The sequence below is a fragment of the Melanaphis sacchari genome, unplaced genomic scaffold (genome assembly GCF_002803265.2).
Source record: "Melanaphis sacchari strain LSU unplaced genomic scaffold, SCAv2.0 Contig20_pilon_pilon, whole genome shotgun sequence".
In the NCBI taxonomy this organism is placed as follows: domain Eukaryota; kingdom Metazoa; phylum Arthropoda; class Insecta; order Hemiptera; family Aphididae; genus Melanaphis; species Melanaphis sacchari.
Window position 1 is genome coordinate 4,318,171 of NW_020271042.1, and position 16,027 is coordinate 4,334,197.

Below are 16,027 nucleotides of genomic sequence, written 5' to 3' on the forward strand. Positions count from 1 at the left end.
TTAACGAACCATCACTCGATTGCGATCAACGACCACTTTCAAAATCGATGTTATGTGTGAATTTTATTTAAATAAGTGCTTATAAATTTTTTTTTATGCGAAAATACAGCTGGTGTTTGGTACACAGGTACATCAAAACTAAAAAGAAAAATCCCGCGAGCAAAATTCCACTTTAGTAAAAAAGTCGTTTCGACTCGATTAATAATGTGCATACAAAAAACAACAAGTCTAATAAACTTTATTATATATATATATGTGTGTGTATAGTTACTATCTAATAGCGTAGGGATCTCTAAATAACAATAATATCAGAAGTCCGTTTATTAATTGCTATTGATGTTATTTATTTTACTCAGTCAATCGTTGAATATCCTAGGGTGCATTGTGATCATCATGCACAAGCACGTTATATGTATTATCATTAACTACGCTATTAAAAACACTATAATATATTATAGACTTAGACATCGCTCTATCTCTCTCTCTCTCTTTCTCTCGTCTAAACTCGCAACGCGTTGATGGTATTATTATACACGAATACTACCGAGGCCGGATAATCTCCATAGTTGTCGTTCTGTAATACCGCGGTGCTTTAATTAGACGGTAGCCTCATATTATATTATTAGATAACTTGCTCATCGGTGCAAATTGGGTTGGGCTTAGGAGAGAGCTTTATATCCTCCTCCCCAATTTACCATTACCGTATATAATTTAACTGACTGTCCTGCGGCTGTGCACGTGCCGTTTAAAAAAAATTATATCTAATAAGGTACTTATTTAGTGGAGATTTAAAGATAATTAGTATTGAAAAATATATCAATTATACTGATAGATCGTTATAATTTATAACTACTAACTAGAAATGATTTTGTAATATATAACAGAAAAATTGTAATTATTAATTAATAATAAAATATATTTTAAAGTGCTTTGTCCGAAAAGTCTCTTAAATACGTTCCTATTCAAACAATTATTATCAATGTAATTACTTACACTTTTTGTTCTTCTCGTAGGAGATAACAGATTGTGGTTTACATTTGTATTACCATCTTCTAGAAGTCATTAAAAAACTGTATAAAAATTAAAAATACTAATCTTGATTTATTGTGAACGATATGACATTATAAAGGATAGACAAAACCCTGAATCTCAATTTTTCGTAATAAAAAAAAAGTGATGGGGTTGAAAGTTGAAACCCACGTTGATTTGATCTCCTATTCGCGCTTGTAATAGGTATATACGATAAAAAATAAAACAATAATTGCAATCAGTTGGATTTCAAACGTCATAATAATACTATATCGGTCAGCCCATTGCAGTTCGTTGCAATCAGGACGGATAATAGAAAAAATAAATCGTACGAAGCGATTATTGCTCTGTATACAATATACATTATACATATTATAGCAAATACGACGGAGGAGTATAACGGATCAATTTGTTAATAAATTGTGCAGTTTGTCTTGTGAAACACCGTCGATCATCACGCGCGCCGTGGATCGGCCCCGGAAAAATTTATTAGCGAATACTCCGTACAGCCGCCACTCATAAATCAGAATTCAGAACAAGTACGAGCTCGCGCGCAACACGGTTCGTTGCATGACATCGATAAGCCGTCTTCGCCGCGCTCTTGTAATGATAATAAAAAAATAAAATTAAAACTCCATTTGGTACGTGTAAGTGATTACTCTCATAGAGTGTACAATAATAGTAGTAATAATTGAAATAATATGTATCCAACTATCAAGAGAACTGGTTTTTTTTTTTATTATTATTATTCCGAAGGTGTCGAATGAACGAGCCCCACACGTTCATGACGTAATATTATAATAAATAAGTCATCTCGATTCCAAGCGCATAGTAAATTGGATTTCATTATAATCTCGTACATAACATATCTGATAGTAGGTACTTTGTAGTACATATTATGTTAAACACAATAGATACACGTCAATGAAAAAAAAAACTGTTTAAGAAGTCGTGAGGACAGTACGGCACGGGATCGTAAGTACTCCATATAATATCCCAACAAAACATCAGTGGTGTAGTAACCAACATGAGAAACTCAAAATTCGTTTATTTTTCAGTTACACCTAGCACACATGATTTCTTATATAGGTAGTAAAAGTTACTTCGTTGACCGTGCACTAGTGTTTATTTTTATATGTAATAATATATAATGTGGTAAGATAAGATGTAAAATACTATATTATCGTTTAACATTGTGCAAAATCTAAACTATCTCAAGGTACAGACCTTAATCATATGACTATAACACTAATGTTTTGATGGTGCGATTTTATATGGTTGTCTTGAAAATTTTTTTAACCACCATGCATAGTCGTCAGAAACTTCGTTATTGCCCTGGCCCCTGGCCTTGTGCGTCATTTCATTTCGTACATGCATTATGTACTTATACTAGATAATTCTTTTAAAAGTAAATTTTCAATAACACAAAAATTATTAACGTTATTGATTTTTCTTATATTTATTTTAAAGTCGTCACGAGTTGTATTAGGTTTTACTATTACTTATCGTTCTTACTTTTTTTGATTATCAGCTTATTTTATTAGTATCATAAAACTAAGTAGAATATTTTTCTGATAATTTCTATCTTCAAGATGAATCACCAAGGATGCTCATTTCCAATTCTTTCTATGATAATCATACAAAGTTATATTTTTACAATTTTTAATATACCTATTACAAGACCATTATTTTAAATTTTTAGCAGAGCGATTTTACTACGACGTGTGTACGTTTTACAAATACTTGAAAATTTAATACAGGGTTTTTCATAAATGTTTTATTTACCAATAAAAAATATCAAAAATAAATTAATGGAATATTTTTTATAAGCATTTAAATTTAGAATTCTGATGAAATCTATAAAAACACGAAAATTTTCAAATTAATTTGTAGTTAGAAATTCATAAAAAAAAATATATTTTCTATATCTTAGATTTAAAAATTTAATAAAATATTTCTATAAGTTTTTCTACTTATAATAAAATATTTATAAGCCCACATAGTTTTTCATATGAGTTTTATTCACCTATAAAATAACTAAATTTCTTCTTTAACGGTTTTTAAATTTTTTTGTAATTCATAAACAAATAACTGTATAGATACCTACATATAATTTTTAACAAATGTTTGTACGATCATTTTTTATACATATAACAATTTCAAAATAATTTAACTATTTTTGAGTTGCCTGAAGATATTTTAATACTAAAAATTTTATTTTTTTTTTTAGTTTTATTTCTAAAAAAATTGGTATAAATTATTTCGTTAGGTTAAGAAACTGAAAATTCTACGTAAAAATATTTGAAATAAATAATCATAATCTATTTATATAAGCATTTTAATTTCAAATTTTGATAAAATTATATCTTTAAGCTATAAATAAAGATATATTTTTTTTTTTTACTTCAAACACTTTATTCATGAAAGACTTAAAAAACCGTATATAGTGCATTAATTTTACTTTACATAATAACGTTTTTAAAATATGTAGATTCATTTTAAGATATTGCCTATTTATTCCATGGACGATGAACCTATTCTCACTGTTTTATGGTAAGATGGTATTGATTTTTATACTTAGGGATATAGATTGATTGACGGCTTCCATACAGAATCGTTTTTTCTTAACAATGATATATCATTAAATTCAAATTCATCACATCCATTACAGTAACCCACTCAACACCTACTCTACAGCGATAAAATAAAGCGTTACCCACTTGCCGACTTTTTTTTTTTTTATTATTTGCTGCATATTATTATAGCTCATCAATCAATTACTATAGAATTATATTTTTTGACCTTTTAAAGAGTATCTAAAGCAATACCAATTTCTTTATTTCTTTTTCTTTTTAAAATGATAATTAATTTTTTTATTTTTGTAAATTGTTAATCATACAAGTTTTTTTTTTTTTAATGATATATTATCTAAATCGAAATTCGAACATATAATTTCTGAGTTACTTAACTTTGTATTATAAGAATAATAGTACTATAAATGTATGTTTAGAAGATATTGGAACTATAATTTGTTAATTTTAGTAATTAATATTAATCTATTTACGTTTTATAACTTGTAATAGCTATAAGTAAGTAAAAATAATATAATTAATAAATCCAATATTATATCTATTTTTTTTTTTTTTAATAATTTTTAAGGACCATTATCCTTAGGATATAATTTATATTATGCTAATATGGATATATACTAAAATTTAATGTAGAAATGTCTTTACATACAATATCAATATCTTGAACTCATTCCAATTTTAATTCAAATACAAGAACCTTTTTTAAAAATATCATCAGTTTAACAATTTTCAATTAAAAGGTCGGTTCTCTTTTAAAAAAATTAAATTTAAAACTTTGAATCACCACAAGAAATTACTTAAATGGTATTAAAATATAAATAAATAATGATTAAAAATATACTTAAATATTCTAAAAATCAAAAGTTGAATAATTTTATTATTAAAGGTCAAATAGGGGTAAACATACTTGATTAATTGCCTGTGCGTAAAGCGTATATGGTCGATTTTTTTTATGACCGTATACAGTTTAAATTAGAAGAGTAGTAGACCAACTTTTTTGAGATTCTTGGTCAAAAAATGATTACTAATTAAATAAATGATAGCATTAAAAATGTAATTTACCTATTTTTAAAAAAGTGAGCTTTTAATGAATTTAAATCATAAAAAAAATGTTTTGATATTTAACATTAATTTTCATGATTAAGAAGGTTAAAAGAAAGGTCATGTTCAGGTATTGTATACATTATATAGCCCGATATAGGTACGGTTCACCTGCTATGGCTATAATATGTAACTCGTGTTAATAAATAATTAACAAAATGGATATAATAATAAAATAATATTATACAATTAACGGGCACGCCTTAGATAGGTACCTACATCTTAGAAAGGCGTGATGCCCACTCCATTGAGTCTTAACATTTTTTTCAGTCAGATCTCTATTATTATGTACTCGTCATCAACACGTTGCGTAGCAGGTAAGTATATAGAAAAGAGTTGGATGTAAGTATTCAAGTACCCATTGATCACGCGTGAAGTGATCGAATTTATTGATTTATGTTAAATTTCTATTTTCACACGAATAAATACATGATACAACATTCATCGTCTAAATCATTATGCACACAATACTGCACAACTCATCGATATTAAATTTACGTATATATTATATTATAGAATAATTATATATTATTGTATTAGTAGATCGTCCGCGGAAAGTTGATGCGCAAAAAAATGCAAAAAGATCTTAAAATAAGTGAAGTTCGACCAGGTGCCGGTGAACTTGCTAACGACGACTAGTACTTAGGCGGTCCCAGTGTTCGCTGCATAGGGGGCATTTGAAAGTACCGTCCTTGTGGGTTGTTTGGCATGTACCACATCTGCTGGGGCTCTATGCTGAACTGACGTAAAGGTCCGGGACGTTGCTGCTGGTTGAAAGGCGGTTGCTGCTGATTGAAAGGCGGTTGCTGTACCATCGGTCTTGCGTTAAACTGATTTAACTGCAACTGCTGCTGCTGCTGCTGCTGCTGTTGCTGATATCCTCCGGGCACCAGCCTTTGCAACACCGGCACGACTCTTGGCTGAGTCTGTACGGTCTGGGGCACCGTCTGCAAGACGGGCACGACGGACGGCGCAACCAATCTGGGTGGTTCGAACCTCTGTACGACGGACGGCTGCGGTGCAGGCCGCGACTGCAGTTCCGGAACGGGTTGACCGCGGGGCTGTTGGTAATAGTCTTGGACATTACCGGCCAACGGACTCTGCGATTGGTCGGCCGTCGCTACTGTTGCGCGGACGATCGTCTCCACTGGTTTTTCCGTCGGATCTCTACCCACGAACAACACGTTCTGCGACTGTTCCGCCACGTCATTGGCTGTTTGGCCCGCGCCAACCTGTTCGACCGTTGGTGGCACTTGTGGCTGATCCAGATGCACTTGGACCGGCTCCAACGGCGTTTTACGCTGATCATCCAAAAACACTTGTCTACCGTAACTCGACGAATCGGAACTGTCTGTCTTGAACTGTGGTCGGGCAAAGGGAGCCGTCTGGGCGACGTTCTTGAATGCAAAACTTTTGGGCAGGTTTGACGCTGCTGGTGGGCTTACAGGCAGATGTGCACCGTACGCTCGGAACCCGTCCACTCCTGCCGTGTACGTAACTTCTATTGGTACGCCTTCGGGCGAGACGTACTTGTACGAGCCAACCACCGAATTTGCTTCGTTTTCCGTTCCTTTGTTCAACATAACACCACGTTCTTCCGCAAAAATTCCATTTCCGGTTTCATATCTGCATATAGAAAAAAAATATATATATATAAACTACGCATGTATGTATAAACGAACTCGAATTAACCAGATTAAAATACGATTAAATGCTGTGCGAATAATATGCATCTTTTACACGACATTCACGCAAGAATAAAATGATCAACACGTATACAATTATATGTACTTGTGATTACAGATATTTTGCAATCTCGTGGATACAAATACAGACAACCGTGTTAAGATGTATTTACATGCGATAAATAAAAAAAAAAAATGAATACTTTTAGGTTGAGATAGAGTATCTCCTGATTCCTGCTACAAATGATGGGAATTAAATATAACTGCAGTACCTACCTAGTATTCAATAAAAACTCGTTTTTAATATGTCTCATTAATTTTCTTGGACACTTGTCATAAACGACTAACATTATAGGCCAAGTCTCAGAAATATTGCCAAGGTAACTAGTAAGTACATAATATTTTTTCATATTTACTGGTAGATACACTTTAATCATGTTTATAATTGACTAACTAACATGTTTAATTAGTTTAACTAAATTTAAAATAATATTCAGATGCAGTAATCAATATAGGTAGTGATATTTTAAACTTAAATAAACAACGCAAAGTGGTTCAAAATGCATGTTAAAAACGTCAAAATGAAAATCTTGGCTTAAATTTAAAAATAAATCTATTGAAGCAAAAATATATAAATTGTGTATAATTTTTAGGTACATAATTTATATGTTTTATTTTTATAAACATCTTGTGGGCAAAAATAATGATAAAAAAAAAAACACGATACAAATGTATAATGAAACATCTATTGTGTTTTAGTGAATAACCTCAATAACCATTGAACAATGTAAATAATCATTACATAATTATTCATCATTGTTACTATTTATCTAATCATTCTCTTTATATATCATAAGAAGTTGTTTACTTTTTCGGTTAACTGTATACGTTTTACTGTAGCTATTTATATTTTTATATTTATTGGAGTTAGAATATACATACACGCATACAAACAATATTGTTAGTAGTTTTATAATTAAAATAACAAGAAATATAAATTCTGATTTTACCATAGGATTTAAAGAAAAAGACGAAAGATTCGATTTTTATCAATTTTATCCAAAAAAATAAATTGTTTGAATAAATATTACCTTAAATTTCTAAAACCATATTAAATAAAGAGTTGACTGTAAAAAATCAATATTGATGAATTAAAATTTAATGAAGATATGAATTTTATTTATTAAATGAACAAATCACACGGATTCAAACAATCAATAACTTATTTTTATAATATATGGGTACAATAATGTTATACTTGGAATCTGTTTTTTATAACCTTTGTACAATAAATTTATCATCATTTCATTATTTATTAGATAACTTGTTTTTCATTACATACTTTTGACATACTAACCTTATATTTTAGAGTACTATATCGATAGATATAATTCACATCAATCAAATTAGCAAAATTAAAAATGGTTATAACTTTTTAAACATGCTGTTCAATCTATTCACTATTTTTTTTTATTTATATAATATTCTATATAGTATATACTTATACTTAACTGATTATTAATGCTAAGTCTAAATTCCATTACTTATAAGGTATTTCCAAGTTATCAACTCAAATACATAGAACTTAATTAATATTACTACTTAATAAAAATTAATCGATTCAAAATTTAAACAATTTAAACTTATACAAATATAACTAAAACGAAATACAAAATTTATTATGTAGAAATACTAATATAGTAGTAATGGGTTTTCAAAGTTACGAAACTGTTATTACGAAAAATATATTTTAAAATACATTTTAAAGTTATTATTTTCCATTTTATCATAATATCATGAAAAATAACTAATATTAGCTAATTTGATTTATCTTAAATCGTAACCATAAAATCCCAAGATAAAAAAACAATTCCTCGTTCATATTTAGTTATACGATTTTTCAATACTCATGTTTTAATTTTTATTTCATCTGATCAATTGTAACATATAAATTGTATAACACGTAATTATAACTTATTTTCCACGCTATCGTAATTCTCTAGAGATATAAAATGGTTTTAAAAATTCTAAGATTTAAATAGATACTTTTGCAAGGCTTAAATATTTGTATATTTTTTTGTGATTTTAAGATTTTTTTACTATTTATAGAAAAATAATCAATAAACAATGTTAAGTAATATCATATTTTATGACTTTATAATTCTTTTTATATTTTTGCTAACATATTTTATATTTTCAATACTTTAAATTATAATCTGTAAGTTTAATAAAAAAAAATGTACAATAAAGAAAAGCAAAAATTGTTTTTATAACTAAATTAATAACATGTATAAAATAGAGAAAAATAATGCAAATATTTTTACTGTCTCTATAACATCATTATAACCCATGTAAACTTATATTTTTATAACGTTCAACAAGCAATAAATCAAATGAATGGTATAAAATAATTAGTACAGGGCCAAGAAAAATTGCATATTTTTAATTTATTAACTGTGGTATGTATAAAACCATATAATTAATATTGAAATCTCACTTGAAGTTATAATCACCGTCCACTGAATTTTCTCTAGAATATAGGTATATTGGTACAAAATCTGGCTTTAATTCATTAGCTACTTGCTGTTGAAAATTTTTAGCAGGTATAGAATTCAATGCCTGTGGTTTTTGTTTTAATGGATCAGCCGCCACTGACAAACACGTCACGAACAAACTCATCAAGGTATATTTCTGAAAGTAAATTAAACTCTAAAATGAATGTTATACAATGAATATAATTTAAAATATACATATAATACGATTATAAACTATTATTATTTATAAGTTACACCCATATGACTTAATTTTATAAACATTATTATCAGATGTTGATTATCTTATAAAAAATGGTACAATTATTATAACTAACGTTGAAACTTCAAATTAATTATGAGTTCAAAATAAATTTAAAAATTAAGAATATTGTAGTATTAAATGATGAAAAAGACCTAATATAAATTAATGAAACTTTTATCATTGTTTAAAATTTAAATTATTAGTAATTTTAACGTAAAATGTCCAAACGAAAATCAAAAACACATTTTACTCATAAAGATAATATTAATAAACATAAAATTATTAAAGTTGAAAAATATTACTGACCAGAAGCTCCATAGTTTTCATATTATATTTTAGAACCACTTTAGAACTGTGAGAGAAAGATTATTGTTTTTACTTTCTTCTGCTCGAGCCTATTTATGTAAACTCATGGCCAAGGTTAGGTTACAAGTTCATGTTATATCCGAGTACCTGGAGTAGGTAGGGTAGAACCACTTCCTTCGATAAATACTTAGGCCTATCGCGATGCATTATTTTAGCCGGTAGAAGTAGGAAATATAATATAGAAACATGTGGGTATTATGCAATAACTATGCAGCCGCATCCAACCCAGAGGTTAACGACATTCGATTCTTGTTGCCCACAAGACGCCGAAATCATATATCTTAATCCTGAGGCGGTTATTATAAGAAAAACTGGTAATCGTCGATGATCCACAGTATGTACCACGTCCGTTTTGAGTGTTTTTTTTTTTTGATATATAGGAACGCGTAAAATAATGCAGGTACTAATACATTGCAGTAAATTATTGTTTTACACGAAACGTGCCAGTTTTTTAATTAAAATTTAAGAGATATCTACAATATTTTGTCTTGACATTAAATCAATTACTTTTACTTTGTATATTTCATAAATAATGTACAATAGTGCATAGCTCTCAATTTTTGATACTTACCATCTGATAACAATAACATTATATTTTTCAACGGTTTTAGAAATCCAACGTAATAATTATATTATTTTTTACCTAATCTTGTGTAATATTAAATCGTTTATTTACAAAATTTAACGTTCAAAATTAATCGCCTCAAGCGTCGATCTACAATTATAGAAATCGTATCGTAATATCCACTTATTAAAACATATTTTTTCTTTTTTATTACCACAAGCACATACGTTACGTTAAAACTCACTCCTATCATCATCATCATCATCGTTTATATTCTTAGAAGAAGTACCGCGCATTTAAAATAACGTGACGACCTGATTTGCTTAATATAATGACGATGCAAAACGAATAGACTTATTACACATCTGTTTTATTATTATATTCATTGCATTAAAATTGATAAATCTCAAAATGATTTTAGTCGCATACTCTCATTATCTTATGACTTATATTATTCAATTAAAGCTCATTTTTTTTTTTTATTTGCACATTAAAAAACAATTGTTTGTAAAATATTTTAATAGTCAGGAGCTATAATAAGGATAACGATTTTTGAACTATACATTTAGCTAAACATAATTATTAGTTATTGATTATAAATAATAAAGATGATGAGAATTTACTATCGAAACTAGTATCTATGCTCAAACTCAACTACGATAATTAATTTTAAATGTAGAATACTCATTAATCTTTGTATTTTTTAATAACTACCAATTATACAATGTTTTATAATGTTTTTCTCAACAAACGTTATAAAATCTAAATCATATTAGATAAACTTTTAAAATATTAATTAAATACATATAAATATATTTTTACTGAATTATAAAATAGTCTTGTTTGATTTGAAAAAAAAACCACACAGAGGCGTATTTTTGGTAGGGCAGACGCTTAAGATTTGGTAAGCTCCCACACAAAACAGCAGGTAAACGGTTACATATAATAATATACAAGCTCTAACATGAAAAACCCAATAGGTGCGTTAGTTCCTAAATACCGGGGGCGGCCAAATTGCGGCTCTCGTCATGGCTCACATCTTATTAATAAAATTAAAATTTTATTATTATTATTATCATGAATTTAAATTCTTTTTCTATACATTTATAATATATTTAATATATTTTGGCTCTTTATATCATTATATTTATCCGTATAACTCGCGAACATAATTGGTCAGTTTGAGTTGCTATCAAGTTGAGAGAGAGTTAAGATGATTAAATAATAAATAGTACTATACATTAAACATCTTTTGTCATGTATATCAATTCTAAATTAAAATATTTAATAATTATTTTGTTTAAATGAAAAAATAAATTATATTTTATATTACAATTTATCTGTTTTATTATATAATATCATTCAATGCAATAAAATTAATAATACTAAAAATTGTTCTATAAAAAGTATAATTATTTATTAATTATTAATATTTACGTTACCTATAATGTCTAATATTTGATTTAAGATTATCCATTTTTTAATTAAAAATCGATTAGAGTAAATATAAATTAAAACAATTCTTTTGACATAGGTTCTTAAAAATTTCATTTTTTTTTTTTTCATTGCAATAAAATAGTTATAAAACTTTAGTTTCATACCACTACATTTGATAGTGATCGAACCTCTTCAAAACCACTACATAATGTATTTATTAAAGTACTATATTCATTACTAACTATTGATATTATGAAGTTTAACAATAGATACATGACAAGAGACACGAGTAATACTTAAGCCAGTGTCAATAACTGAACAAATATGCATTATAACTACGTAATAATGTACTATATAGTATATCATATATAGTTATATATATATTTAAATGATATAACTGTTTAGAATAAATTATAACAATTTACGTTATACCCTATAGTCTTTAAGTGAATACTATAAGATCGTAGTTATTTAAACAGTTATCTTGCAGTCTGCGCTCTGCAATAATTATCGTAAGTAACAAAAAATAAACTAAATCATTTGATTTATATAAAACTATTATTTTAAACTTGTTTCGTACTAAAACTCAATGTATATTACAAAAATTCTGTATTTATTAATCATTAAAATTTATTTTAGAAAAAATATTGATTTAATTTTAAATGTACAAGTTTAATTCGTGACTGTCAATTCACAACAAATAACTTAATTCCATCATTATACTTATTTTAATAGATTTGGTGTTAGGTAATACATTAGATAGATATATTATTTCCAAAAAAAATAAATTCTTCATGAGAAATAACTAATTTTCTGACTGACCAATGACAAAATGCGTTTGTAATAAATTCAATTTTCTATAGTACAAAATATATATTTAGCAATAACATTTAAATTCTAAACGAAATATGTTATTTTTTCCCCGAAATATTTTAAATTAAAATTTGTAAGCTACTCAAAATTTAAGATTACAAGATAAAACATAGTTAAGACTCAAAACTACCTTGGGTTCAACGATTTCCATCATAAATAATATTTTCTAACAAAAATAGTTTCCAGTTAAGCTTAGATTATATAATAATATTATGAATATTAAAAACCCCAAATTACTTATGCGCAACAATTGTTTGCCCCTTTGACATGTTAACTCGATAAACCCCCTAATTTAGGACTACGCATATCCGACGCGTAATAATGGTATATTGGTAATTTTATGACGTTATGCACCTATACCTATGAGCGTGTATAATACATAAATATATTTGTAGGTAAAAATTAAAACCAACGTTGTTGTTGTCCTTGAGGTCTTCTGTAAAATAATAATAATAATCAAATCTCATAATCAGATCGAGAAAAACTATAATATGTAATATACAAACTACGTCCGTGTCTATCATTCGTGTAGGTACTTTCAAGTAGTGTTTGGACAGCCTACGCGCGTTCATAACATTATTATTATATTATTATCGAAGAATACCGCCGCCACCTTATGACGCAACAGACGGCGGGGGAGAATAACTTGGGTTACACGGGTGCACGACAGATGATGTTTACATGTATTACCACGTCAATTATTATTAATTTAGACTTTGAATAAGTGCGACTAATTACCATCCATTTTTTATCACGTAATACATGACTTACCTACCTATATTCTGTGTACGCAAACTAGCATTTCATATTGTGTACTGTATATCACCTACGTGAATATTATAGCATTCACTATAGTCTATAATACTGTCTATAAATAGGTACTTAAAAACTAGACGTCAATGGTTGAAGTTTCAGAACGAGTCGAGATACGTCCAGTCGCCCGTCATATAAATAGCAACTGCAATCTCGCAGTGCAATATTACTATGCACCCGATGTACAATTAGAACATCGACCGTCGGGTTATTGAATTCTGCTACACCGAATATCCATTACCCGCGAGTTTCTCATAAGAATTATGCAAATCGAAAATAAAATATACTCCATACTCGTATTATGCGAAAAAAACTAGAATTAGTCTTTTTCTGCGTATGAGCAATAATAACGCTACTATAGGTACCTACATCTAATATTCGTATTCCAATCGCGAAACGCACAAAATCCATTATTGTTTTGACATTTATAAATTATTAACATATTTTGAGTGGCATCTTTAATTTATTTTATGAGTAAGTGTTCAAAATATATCCGAATCATAACTGTTTTCGTTGTTCTTAAAATCTCTTTAATATTTAACCTATACAGTATAATATCATATCACTTAAATCGAATTTTTCGTTTCACGTTTAAGACTTATGCCTATACCAGTTAAAATTGGAACTACTACCTACATAATTACATCTAAATCAAAATCGTTCTCATGGTCGTGATGTTCTAAATACGAATTTTAATAAAGGTACAACATACAAGGATACATTTTAATTTGTAATATAAACGATGCGTAACACACCTACTTGTAAACTAATCATGACCAAAGGAGTTTCGAAATTATGAACACAAATTAAAAAAATTAATATAGACATAGGAAAATTAATATAGTAACGCTAAACCAAAGCTATAAATTAAAATTCAAATTCAAAATAATATAAATCATAATATTTATATTATAAGTTAAGTTTATGATATATAATTGTATTGTGCCTATAATATTGAATACATATATAATTTATCTAAGTATAGTAAAATTATTTTAAAACTGAAAAAATCGTATTATCTAACGCTTAAATAATAGATAGGCACTAGATACTATGTACTTCGTCGTAATACAGTAAGAAATAATACAAAATAATAAATTTGCAACAAAAAAGAAACTTTTTAACATCGCTGTATATATAAAACGAGTATTGAATATAACAACCATAAAACACTAAAATTGTAAATGTTTAAAAATTAAAATATTCTTAATCATATTTAATTTATGCTGACAATCAGAAGATACAAATGTATTCTGTATAACTTAAATATAAAATGTAAATAATAAAAAATTAATATTAAACGTTATACATCATTAATATTTTATAAGCGTATAGCCAAATTAGGTATTTTACTAAATGCATAGGCAAAATATAGTCAGAAAATTTAATTTTTATTCAATTTTACTGGTCACCTAGTCATTTAATTAACTAAATATCTACTTTAGGTCAAGTAAATAATAAAAATGAATATTTTGAATTATTTTAAAAATTGAACTATATTTTTTTATTTATTATTTATTGCTATTCTTTACAAAAAAAAAAAAAACTATGTATTATTTATTTGTGTATAAAATATGTAGGTATATTATATTTAATTTTATATTTTTCAGTACTATTATTTAAAATTTTAAAAATATAAATAAATATAGATAATTAATAATTAGGTGTAATAATAAGAATACTAAATATTCTTATTAAATAGAAATAAAAGTTCAATTAGTTTATAATTTAAAAAATTAAAGTAGGTAGGTATGTTATTGCACCATACGAAAAATTAAAATCTTTTAATTTTAACTAAAAAATTATGAAGTTAGGGAGGAAAAAGATACAAAACATGTGATTGAATTAAATACAAATTAACTAAAATATTTGATTATAAATTATGATACAATCTTTTTATATTTGTATCATCACACATAATTAATAATTAAGTGCCTATATTTATTTATATATTTAAATATAATTCAGTATAGCAATAAATAACTAATAAAAAAATATAGTTACATTTTTAAAATAATACAAAATATTTCATTTTTATTATTTAACTGATTTGAAATAGACATTTAACTAAATGTCTAGGCGAATTTAGTAAGATTGCATAAAAATGAAATTCTCTGATTATTTGCTTTAGAATTTAGTGTAATCCTTAATTTGACTAAACGCCTATGATATATTATATACTTTGAATATTAAAATATGTGATAAAACATTAAACGGAGCAACAAAATTAAAATGAATTGAAAATGCATAATATTACATTAATTTATTACGCCAGCTATATTTTTTCCAATAGGCTATAATACTGAAAAATAGCTGTAATAAGTAATAACCAATACAGCATTTCATAATCGTGGCCTATAATTTAAAATAACTGTGTTAATATAATATATTATCATATGAAGATAAATGTCTAGATAAACAAGTATATGTACCTAGTTTAATAATTATATGCAAATACAAATAGCATATAAATATATAATATACGAGTTTATTAAATTATGTAAACGCGTTAAACGTTAAATTTTTTAAACAGCTACAATCAATAATAATTGTGAATTAATTTAAATCTAACTCTTTTAACTTAATAGTTATCACCAACGGTAGTATAAACGAGGAATATTTCAACATAAATTCTGAAATAGAATGTGATGATAACAACGGTTACAAGGTATCTGTTAGTTTCATGTTATTATTATAAATAAAATTATATTAATATTCGCAGTACGAGTATTCGCTGCTTGATAGTTACTGGACGTTGTTGGTTTAATATT

The 16,027-nt window shown here is 27.0% G+C and overlaps 1 protein-coding gene across 1 annotated transcript; it reads right to left on the minus strand.

Moving 5' to 3' along the window:
* Positions 1-5,064: 5,064 nt before the first annotated feature.
* Positions 5,065-9,617, minus strand: LOC112593775. Its single transcript, XM_025338318.1, has 3 exons — positions 9,509-9,617; positions 8,904-9,097; positions 5,065-6,347 (listed from the first exon to the last, which is right to left on the minus strand). Exons 1-3 carry the CDS (start codon positions 9,527-9,529, stop codon positions 5,357-5,359), a joined length of 1,206 nt encoding a protein of 401 aa, XP_025194103.1. The 5' UTR covers positions 9,530-9,617; the 3' UTR covers positions 5,065-5,356.
* Positions 9,618-16,027: the final 6,410 nt, after the last annotated feature.

Coding starts and splice junctions, on each gene's coding strand:
- LOC112593775 (XM_025338318.1), bottom strand. CDS start 9,529: ATGAAAACTATGGAGCTTCTG. Junction 9,098..9,508: donor TGAAAACTATGGAGCTTCTG/GTCAGTAATATT, acceptor ATTTACTTTCAG/AAATATACCTTGATGAGTTT. Junction 6,348..8,903: donor GACGGTGATTATAACTTCAA/GTGAGATTTCAA, acceptor TTCTATATGCAG/ATATGAAACCGGAAATGGAA.